Genomic DNA, 11,678 nt, shown 5'->3' with positions numbered 1-11,678 from the left:
TGAAATTTGTTAATATAGCCTCAGCAGTTCAATGCAATAGACAACATAGAAGAAAAATAATAAGTAAATCAATTACAATATATGAATATTGAATAGATTAAAAATCATGAAAAAAAACCAGAAATAATAAATGTTAAGAATGTGAGATAGTGTGCAAAGGTTTAATGTCCTTTTAGGAATCGGACAGCAGAAGGGAAGAAGCTGTTCCTGAATTGCTGAGTGTGCGCCTTCAAGCTTCTGTACCTCCTACCTTATGGTAACAGTATGAAAAGGGTATACCTTGGGTGCTGGAGGTCCTTAATAATGGACGCTGTCTTTCTGAGACACCGCTCCCTGGAGATGTCCTGGGTACTTTGTAGGCTAGTACCCAAGATGGAGCTGACTAGATTTACAACCTTCTGCAGCTTCTTTGGGTCCTGTGCAGTAGCCCCACCCCCCGCCCACCGCCTTACCAGACAGTGATGCAGCCTGTCAGAATGCTCTCTACAGTACATCTTTAGAAGTTTTCAAGTGTATTTCTTGACATACCAAATCTTTTCAAACTCCTAATGAAGTATAGTCATTGCCTTGCCTTCTTTATAACTGTATTGTTATGTTGGGACCAGGTTAGGTCCTCAGAGATCTTGACACCCAGGAGCTTAAAGCTGCTCACTCTCTCCACTTCTGATCCCTCTATGAGGATTGGTATGTGTTCCTTCATCTTACCCTTCCTGAAGTCCACAAACAGATCTTTCGTCTTACTGATGTTGCGTGCCAGGTTGTTGCTGCAACACCACTCCACTAGTTGGCATATCCCGCTCCTGTATTCCCTCTCGTCATCATCTGAAATTCTACCAATAATGGTTGTATTATCATCAGCAAATTTATAGATTGTATTTGTGCTATGCCGAACCACACAGCCATGGGTATAGAGAGAGAGTAGAGCAGTGGGTTAAGCACACACCCCTGAGGTGCACAAGTGTTGATCGTCAGCGAGGAGGATGTGTTATCACCAATCCGCGCAGATTGTGGTTTTCCAGTTAGGTAGTTGAGAATCCAGTTGCAGAGGGAGGTACAGAGGCCCAGGTTCTGAAACTTCTCAATCAGGATTGTGGGAACGATGGTATTGAATGCTGACCTATAGTCAATGAACAGCATCCTGACGTAGCGTGTGTGTTGTCCAGGTGGTTTAAAGCAGCATGGAGAGCCATTGAGATTGCATCTGCTGTTGACCTATTGTGGTGATAAGCAAATTGCAATGGGTCCAGGTCCTTGCTGAGGCACGAATTCGGTCTAGTCATAACCAACCTCTCAAAGCATTTCATCACTGTTGATGTGAGTGCTACCGGATGATAGTCATTAAGGCAGCTCACATTATTCTTCTTAGGCACTGGTATAATTGTTGCCTTTTTGAAGCAAGTGGGAACTTCCACCCATAGAAGTAAGAGGTTGAAAATGTCCTTGAATACCCACCAGTTGGTTGGCACAGGTCTACAGAGCCTTACCAGGTACTCCATTGGGACCTTCCGCCTTCCGAGAGTTCACCCCCTTTAAAGACAGCCTAGCATCGGCCTCTGAGACAGAGATCACAGGGTCAGCAGGTGTAGCAGGAATTTCATAACTGTAGTTACGTTCTCCCTTTCAAAGGCGATGAGTTCATCTGGTAGTGTCGTGGTTTCTCGTGCCCCACAAACGACCAGGAGACGCAGAAGATTCTTCAAGAAGGGTTAAACTTTAATTTGCAAATCAAAGCTGAGACTGTCATTGAGCTAGTCGCCAATTGCCCACCGATCCTTGTACATAGCATTTTTTATAGCAATCTCCTGGTTTAGTTGTATTAGCATATCTAATCGGTCTATAGTTGTGTACCACAAGTACATCCACCACTATTGTTTCTACCCATTGACTTAATCATGTTCTAATCTACATCTCTTAGCTACCTCTCATTAACACACCATTGTCTTCTACAATCTTAAGATTTCATTCTCCTACTAAATTGGATACATGCATAGCAAATAGCAAGTTCAAAGCTGACTACATAGTTTTGGTTACGCAGCAAACAATGCAACTTTTATACTCCAATAGTAGTGAAGCATCACTGCAATTCATGCTATTGGGTTTTGCTTTGTAGGAAGTAATGTCTTGCAAGCCCTGCCAGAGTTGTACTGTACATCCGATGTTGCCTCCAACCTTATTCGAAATTGTCTCTTCACCCTTGAAACAGATCTCTTGCAAATCATACCTGGTTTCCTGCTATAGACCTAGGTCTCCAGACTAAAATGCCACAGATCTAGCCTTAAGCAGATGACTCCTTTTGCACTATTTACTTAATTTAATTACATATATGTATTTCTTAATGTTATTTACAGATTTTAAATTATTATGCATTGCAATGTGCTGCTGCCACCACAAAACAAATTTCATGACATCTGCCAGTGATAGTTAACCTGATTCTGATGATTTGGACGAAGATCTAGATGTAGAATTTTGCAGTCGACACAAAATTGTGGGCAGTGAAGAAGCTTGTCAAACGATACAGAATAATTTAGAGCCTTTACAGATATGGGTGGAAAAATGGTGGATGGATTTTAATTTGAGCTATTACACCTTGGAGATTTATTTTCGGGGAAAGCCTACAGTTAATTGCGGGACACCTAACAATAACAACAGAGGGCTCTTGGAATCCAAGTCCACAGAATCAGATTCTATATGATGTGAAATTTGTTGTTTTGAAGCAGCAGTAGAGTGCAAAGACATGAAATTATTATTAATTAATATTGCAAAAGAAGAATAATGAGGTAACATTCCTGAGTACATCAACCATTATTTATCACATGTATAAATAAATGTATCATTTGCGTTAACAACCAGCACATCTTAAGGATATGCTGGGGGCAGCCTGCAAGTGTTACCACACGTTCCGGTGTCCACAGTGCTCAACAGAACAATACAGAACACAACAAATCAAAACACAGCAAGCAACGAAACCAAAACCATCAAGTAAGATCCTTTCCTCCCTCCCACCCACACACTCAGATCCCCAACCCCAGGACAGGCCTCAAGCCTCCAGTGGACTCGCAGACTCACTGACAATGGGCCTCCGACTTCCCCAGTGGGCTTTTCTCATTTACTACAGATATATCTCAGCTGCATCTGAGTCATTGAACGTGGGTCTTCAGGCTCCTGTCTCAGACATCCCACCCTCCAAAATCTCATTTCAGGGAGGAAGCACCCCCGCCCCCCGCAACCCCGTATTTTCCCGCCACTGTCGACCTCCAAGGTAATACTTTGTAATATAATACTTTGTTTAGTGATTTTGTCTCACCTGTAAACTACGTTGGGTATATGCAGAAAATGTGACATTAAAATATGTATTTATATTATCATGGAGTCTTTTTTTTATTCTATTACAACTTTAAGCAAGTCTACAGGGAGTTTAGGACATCAATAGAGTGGCTCCTTAGCAGCTAGCCAGCTAGTTTAAATAACGTTAGATATGCTAATGAATGAATGACACCTGTCAAACTCACCTCAACATGTCTTTTACAGTCATTTAACCCACCATGGACAATAGAAAAGTCACTGTTGGAAACAGTGCAGCGAGCACACTGTCATTATTTTTGACCCCTATTAGGCAGGGGTACACTTTCGTGTAGTCTGGGGTGAAGTACGTTTTATATTTTCTTTTTTTGGAACACTCTGTAGGACACTAAACTGAACTGATAGACAAAGAAAGAGAGAGAGAGAGGTCGACTGTAAAGCCCACCCACAGAGAAAACTGATAGGCCTACTTAGCACAAAGAGAGACCAATCAGGACACTCCCACTCCCTCTCGCTCTTCCTCTCCCTCTCAAAAAAATCAATTTCCGGAATATTGTATATAATTTGCGGGCGTCAGGGAGCCGCTATCAATATGTGGGAGACTCTCGGAACTTCCGGGAGAGGTGGGATGTCTGCTGTCCCTCCTCATTGATGGTAGTATCGAGAAGAGGGTGTGACCCAGATGGTGAGGTTACTTAGTGAAGAGATGCTGCCTTCTTGAGGCGCTATCTTTTGAAGATGTCCTCGATAGTGGGGAAGGTTGTCCCCTTGATGGGGTTGCTTCAGCTGCAGCCTCTTGTGATCCTGTGCTTTGCAGCCTCCATTACAGGCTTTGATGTATCCAGTCAGGATGCTCTCCACTGTACACCAATAACATTTGCAAGAGTGTTTGGTGACATAACAAATCTCCTCAAGCTCCTGACAAGTAGAACCACTGATCTTCCTTCTTCGTGAAGACATCAATATGTATGGCTGACGTTAGAACTCCATAGGTCTCTGAATGTGGCCCTGCAGGTTGACAGGATGGTAAGGAAGACATACAGCTTGCTTGGCTTATCGATCGGCTCTCTAACAGTATGGAAGTCATGTTCTAGCTAAACAAAACTTTGGTTAGGCTGCAGCTGGCGTATTGTGTGCATTTGTGGTTGTCCCATTACAGGAAGGATGTGGAAACTTTGGAAAGGGGCAGAAAATATTTACGTGGGTTAGAAGGTATGAGCTATGAGGAGAGGCTGGACATAGTTGGGTCACTTTCTTTGGCGCATCAGAGGCCGAGGGTAGACCTAATAGAAGTTTATAAAAAATTAGGAAGCATAGATAGACGGTCAAAATCATTTTTCCCAGGGTAGAGATAGAAAATCCTAAAAGACACGTACTTAATGTTAAGAGGTAAATTTTAAGTGAGATATGCAAAACATGTTTTTTTTAACACAGAGAGAACCATAGAACATTACAGCACAGAAACAGGCCTTCTGGCCCTTCTGCCTAGTCCCACTGACCTGCACCTGGGCCATATCCCTCCAAACCCCTATCATCCATGTACCTGTCCAAGTTTTTCTTAAATGTCAAAAATGAGTGATAGATACCTTGAACAGCCTGCCCGTGGAAGTAAATATGATTGAGGTATTTAAGAGGCTTTTAGATAGACACATTCATATGCTGGGAAAGAAAGAATATGTATAATGTACAGGCTGAAGAGATTTACTTTAATTTGGCGTCATGTTCAGCACAGGGTTAGTGGGCCAAATGGCCATTTCTTGTACTATTCTATCTCCTGTGTAATATGTAATGGTTAATGTCATTTGTCAGATTTCTCTACTTACGTTCCAGGTCCAATTTTGCAGGACCTCTCTGCCCTTCTGAAGATCGATAGTATTGGTGTGGTGGAAAGGGATGGTCACCTAGAGCACCAGTCACTAACCCCATCAGTACCAGGGATCTAGGAGTTTGTTCAACACCAGTTGAACCCTACACCTTCATCTGCTGCTCAGTAAGTGTGGTAAAATGGTGTCCAGGTTTTAGTCTGGGGTTTAGAGTTGGAGAGAGGGCCACATTCAGTCACAGACCTAGGAGAGGATGGGAGCTAACTGAATCTGTAATTGGTGGAGGGTTTATTACTTGTTTACTACATCACAGGAGGAGACCTTTCATCCCACTTGGTCTATGCCAGCCCCCAACAGAGCCATCCCTTTAAGCCTTACATTAGCTGCGGCTCTTCTAGCTGTGTCACTTGCTTTACAACAGAAGACTATTTCATTTATCCCTAACTTTTGCTTCTTTCTTAGCCACGGCCATGTCATGCTGGGTCCTTGCCAGATCCCACAATGTACTGACACTGCTGCATCAATTGTCAAAGGAATTTGAACCAAGACTGCAGGGAAAGGCAATGCAGAAGATGTGTGAGCTTGGTGAGAGGAAACTCCTGAAGTATCTTGGAGTCACCCACGCACTGAAGCTGATATATGATGTCTCCAGATCTGGTATTAAGGCAGTTGTTATTGGTTTATTGTCATGTGTTTCAAGGTAAGGGGGGGGGGGCGTGGTAGCATAGTGGTTAGCAAAACGCTCTACAGTACCGGTGACCCAGGTTCAATTCCTGCTGATGCCTATAAGGAGTCTGTACTTTCTCACAGTATCCATGTAGGTTTCCTCTGGGTGCTCTGGTTTCCTCCTACAGTCCAAAGACTTACCAGTTGGTAGGTTAATTGGTCATTGTAAATTGCCCCATGATTTAGCTGGTTAAATCAGGAGTTGCTGGGCGGTGGAGCTGGAAGAGCCTATTCTGCACTGTGTCGCAATAAAATTTTAAAAAACAGTGAAAATCTTTGCTTTTGTGCCATCCATTTATTTTTGTTAAAATAAAACAAAATGCAGAACATGGTGTTGCCGTGATTACCAAAGCAAACAAATAAAATGCAAGGGGGGAGGGGAAGAGGCTAGTTGGAAGTTGATAGGTGAAACCAGGTGGGAGGGAAAGATAAAGGGCTGCAGAAGGAGAGTGGACAATAGGATAAAGGGAAGGAAGAGGGGACTTAGGGGGAAGTGATAGGCAGGTGTGAAGAGTTAAGAGGTCAGATATGAGAATAGAAGAAGAGGGGAGAAGGAGGGAAAACATTTTTCTGGGAGGAGAAACCTATATTCATGCCTTCAGGTTGGAGACTGCCCAGATGGAATATAAGGTGTTGCTCTTCCACCCTGAAGGTGACCTCATCTTTGCACGAGGAGGCCCTGGACTGACGTGTTGGAACGGGAATGGGAATGGGAATTAAAATGTTTGGCCACTAGGAATTCTGCTTTTGGTGGTGGAAACAGAGATGCTCCATTCATTTCCATTTTGCCATACTCAAATCCATTTTTATGACACATAATCTCCCCAAGGAGATTGAATCAGAAATAGAGCTGCAGACTTGGTCAACGTGAGTGGTTTGCGAACAAAATGTGATCGAACATCACTTCACAACTTGTTTGGAGTATTGTGTTCAGTTCTGGTTGACCATTACATGAAGGCTTTGGGGAGGGTGAAGAGGAGGTTCACAAGGACACTGCCTGGATTAGCTATAAGGAGAGGTTGGATAGACTGGGATTGTTTGAGGCTGAGGGGAGACCTGATATAAGTTTATAAAATGACGAGAAGCATAGAAAGAGTCTCTTTGCTAGGGTCGAAATGTCAAATACTAGAGGATATGTATTACCAGAGGTTAGAGGGACTAAACTTCAGGGAGATGTGAAAGCTAATTTTGTTCACATGGAGCGTAATAGGTGCTTGGAATGGGCTGACATGGGTAGCAGTGGAAACAGAAAGTGGTGTTTAAGAACCTTCAACAGGGCCTCTGAATGCACATGAACAGGCAGGGAATGGAAGGATATGGGTCCTGTATAGGACTCAAAGAATCAAAGTATATTTATTATTCTGGTATGTACAGCCCTGAAATTTGTGTTCCCCACGAAACAAAGAAGAACCATGGAACCAACTCGTTCAATGAAAACATCAAACCCCTCTCCCCCCACGCACAAAAAAAATCACACAAACAGCATCAAAAAATTGAGCAGAAGTACAAAATATAAAACACAAAATCAAAAGGTGTATTTCAGTTCAATTCACCTCAGCGTACATTATCTACAGGCAGCCCCAATTAAAAAATTGCCCAAAAAGTAGTTTAAAAAAAAGTGACCAGAACTAGAACACATCATAGACTTGAATTACTGTACACTCCAAATCTACAATCCACGTAAAGGCAGAGGAGATTTAGTGTAATGTGTCATTATGTTCCGCACAGACACAGTGAGCCAAAAGGCTTGTTACTTACTGTACTCTACTGTTTTCTGTTTTATGTTGCCTTTCAAACTACAGATTATTACCTCATTCCACAACAGGATATGCTGCTGCTGCTGAAATGCAGCAAGGTACAAGAAAATTAATCAAAGTCAAACAAACATCACCCTTACCAAAAGAGGAAAAGGTTCAAATTACATGATATAGTTTCCATAGTATCACCAGCAGGCAGAAAGGAGATGAAAATGGACTTAGGAAAGATGGTGGAAGTTCATGATTCAAAAAGTATCTTCAAAGAGTTGGGGAAAGATTCAAATGGTTCACTTAATCTCAGTGCAAAGAGCCTAGCAGAAGACCGTGAGTTACATCTCGCAATGAGTTATTTAGGAGCTGGCACAAGACGTGACCAAACAGAATCAAAAAATAGTATCCTTAATGAGTTCAGAGATGGAAATTGCAACAACATCGGTAGCATCTCCAGGATCAGCATCAGTACAGTAACTGAGTCAAAGCCCAGCCAATTGTTTAACTGTTTCAACTCATTTCATTCTTTTTATTCAAAAGAAAGCAGTGTAGTGTATGTAAAAATAGTGTGAGGTTTTTGCATGACCTATTTAATCTTTTGTGTTGTGTGCAAGAATCTTAAGTAAGCTAAGCCTGCCTCTTTGAGCATGCACTGTTTCCTGTGTATATATTCTGTGCGTTACTTCATAATAGACCAGTAACATACAGCCTGTATCCATTCATGTAGACCAGAGGCGGCAAACCTTTCTGAGAACGTATGCCTCAATTGGCAATAATCTTATAAATAATTCTCTTATATGTCATAGTTGTCTCAAGTAGAGATTATCATTGATTATTGAATTAGTAACAATAATTATGGACTTATTTTTTTATCATCCAACTCATCCATATGAGTAATGCCCTAACGAAGGGTCTCGGCCCGAAACATCGACAGTGCTTCTTCCTATAGATGCTGCCTGGCCTGCTGTGTTCCACCAGCATTTTGTGTGTGTTGCTTGAATTATGGATAATTTGAGTGGTAAAAAAATAATTTATTGCTTCCCTTGGCAGTAAAAATAATCATTATGTAGCTTTTTTATCATGGGTGGGGGTTTAAAGAATTGAGGGGTGGCAATGTCAACAAAATTTTTGCATGTGTCATCTTGGGCACGCATGCCATAGGTTTGCTACCCCTGAATTAGAAACTTCTGGAATGTTGGAGACTTTAATGGCACCGATCAAAATCCTAGAGGCAGCAGGGTGGCGTAGAAGTTTGCACAACGCTTTACGGTGGCAGCTGGGGATTCAATTTCTGCCGCTGTCTGTGAGGAGTTTGTACATTCTCCCTGTGACCGCGTGAGGTTTCCTCCAGGTGCTCTGGTTTCTTCTGCATTCCACAGACAAACGGTTAGGGTTAGTGAGCTTTGGGCATGCTACATGAGAACTGGAAAGCTGGCAACACCTACGCCTGCCCAGCAGAATCCTTGTTGATTTGATTTAATGCAAAACGATGCATTTCACTGTACAGTTTGATGTGCAAGTGACAAGCGTACTTGCTTTTATTATTTGCATGATTTTTTCCTTCTCTGCACATTGGTTCTTTGACTGTCTTTTTTTAATGGGTTCTTTTGAGTTTCTTTGTTATGTGGCTGCCTGTAAGATGAACCTCAAGGTTGTATAATGTATACGTTGAACTTTGAAATAAAACTAATCTTTTTTAATCATTAGTGGTTTAGGCTGGTAATGAAAGGGTTACCTTACCAAGGCACTGCTACCCCTCCTCCACTTCCATTCGAAGTTTTATGAATCACCATAAGATAAACTACAAAGGAGAAAGAAAGCTAGTTAAATGTTTAAGTAAAAAGATCCAATGTTCTCAGTGTGAAAGAATCCATGCAAACTTCCTGTGATGGGTGTGCATGAGACGTTCATGCTCAGTAAATAAAATGGGATAAGAGGATTTGAATTCCTGGAGCAGCAAAAAGTCGGTTGCATTCGGATAAATTCCTGGCCTGTGTGAACTCATTTTCAGTGCAAATGTCAAGGCTGTTTCCCCGTGAACTTGAAAGGACAAGCAGTGAGTGTGATTGCTCACTCAAGTAAAGGTAGCAAATAAAAAAGTTTTCAGGAGAAGATTTTCAGAGAGAGCTTTCACCTTTCTCCACCTCAACAATAGTGGAATGATCAGGGCATTCCATTCCATTTAAGATAGTGTAAAGTGAAAGAGGGAATCAGACGCCAAGGAGCAGACTGGGAGGCAGATCAGGGAAATTAAGATTTTTAAGAAGTTTTCAAAACTGAAAAGCAGTGTGTTGAACACACCCACTCAGCCCCAGGGAACAGAAGGACTGCCTCCAAAACTCTTACACTTTCCAGAAATCGTTACTCCCGAGCTTTCTTCCTGTTTTTTGGTTTAAGATTTAAGACATAATTACAAAGTAGCCCTGCGTTTAAGGGTTGTGAGCTTCATTTCCTGGCCTGCTCTCCACTAACGGGCCGCAGGGAAGTGACAGGCTCCAGCTCCTCCCTCAGAGAGGAAGCACTCTCTCCTGTTCAGATTTCATCCTGACCCTGTCTCCATACAAAGCAGTGGTGCCTCCTTCCTCCTGCTCTCAGCCAGCATGGCTCTTGGGCTCTTTTGGCCCGTCTTTCTTGCTCTTACCTCAGCCAGAGGGAGCAGGGCTGAACTGCGAGTAGACAGATCCCCACTGGAGCCCTACGACCGCCTGTTCAACACAGCAGTGGAGGCCTATTACCGCAATGACTGGCAAGGGGTGATCCTCAACATGGAGCGGGCTCTGCAAAACAAGGCGGCCCTGCGGCAGGCAAAGGTCCACTGTCAGATGCACTGCAGTGAGGACGCAAAGTTCAGCATCTCCAACAGCAGCCGGGACTTGTTCTTCGATGCAAACTTCTTCGACACAGTGCTGAAGAAAGCCAACTGCCTGAAGGAGTGTGAGAAGGAGAAACTCGGACCCTACTCCATGTACCAAATCTCTGAGGAGCTACAACTGGAGTTTCAGAAGAGGACGCCCTATAACTACTTGCAAGTGGCATACTTCAAGGTAACGTTAATCACTATCGCTTGCAACTTCATCCGGATAGAACTCATCAATATTCAAATTTGTTTCATCTAGGCTGGGTTGTCATCAACAAAAACATTCCTTGTTAATTGAATCCAAGAAAACTACAAGTCTGCTTGATTAATGGGTTAAATAATATTTTATCTATAAAATGTCACTAAAACTGAATGTTATCAGTTTTATCCCCTGCTTTGTGTTTTTCCAAGCACTTTGAGTAAAAGGCAGTAATTTTATGTGCTTACTTTGGTTGGGGGAGATAGGGTGGGGTACCATTTAAGCAATCTCTTTCTGAATTGCCTGCCTTCTTTGTCAGCAGCAGATGTTGATGTTAAAAATGTTTGGGTTGAAATGGAGAAAGTCAGGATTGCAACCAGCTCACCCTTTTAACATGGCAAACAAGCGAAAAGGTCCTGCAGGCTACAGATAAAGAAAATCTCTTAACAACTTGAGCCCAGTAGTTTAACAAAAATGCTGGTTCTAAGAAGTCCTCCTGCTTTTCCTTTCTATTCCAACAATGAGAACCCCCCCCCCCCCCCCGGACACCCACCCTCCACCCCACGGAACACACAGCACTGACTTCTGCCATGTTGCAAACTATTCAGGAGTCAGATTTGAACATCGACTGTTATGCCTGGGTCCTTGCAGACAGTTAGTCTCTTTTGACTAATGTTTTCTTAAGTTAGACGCAAAGGTACTTTCTACAATCCTCTACCGACAAGTTCACTCGATTTTGGTTTGCCTTGGGCCTTTACTGCTGCATTATGTTCACACAACCTGAAGAGACGGAGCTGGGCCACAACACCCCTCCCCCAGCCAAACCCCCTGCCTCCTAAGTGCCACGTAGGAATCCAGTGTCGGCTGAAGTTCTCTCTCTCTCTCCCTCCCTCCCTGCTACTGCATGCTGCAGCAAGGAGGCTGAAAACTCCTGTAACGGTTCGGACAGTTGGGCTTTTGTGCCTTAAAATCAAGTTTTAAAAATCTGCCTATCCATCCCACAGAACAAATGCCCCAAGATAATG

General features: G+C 42.8%; 1 protein-coding gene across 1 annotated transcript in view; it reads left to right on the top strand.

Annotated features, from left to right (window-relative positions):
- Positions 1-9,966: 9,966 nt before the first annotated feature.
- The window catches only part of p3h1 (prolyl 3-hydroxylase 1), a 35,263-nt gene continuing 33,551 nt past the window's right edge, over positions 9,967-11,678 (top strand). Inside the window, exon 1 of the mRNA XM_059951807.1 lies at positions 9,967-10,641. Within this exon, the coding sequence (XP_059807790.1) occupies positions 10,198-10,641 (444 nt within the window). The 5' untranslated portion in view covers positions 9,967-10,197. The remainder of the gene's footprint in view (positions 10,642-11,678) is intronic.

Source organism: Hypanus sabinus, chromosome 27, assembly GCF_030144855.1.
Source record: "Hypanus sabinus isolate sHypSab1 chromosome 27, sHypSab1.hap1, whole genome shotgun sequence".
In the NCBI taxonomy this organism is placed as follows: domain Eukaryota; kingdom Metazoa; phylum Chordata; class Chondrichthyes; order Myliobatiformes; family Dasyatidae; genus Hypanus; species Hypanus sabinus.
This window is presented reverse-complemented; position numbering and strand designations above follow the sequence as displayed.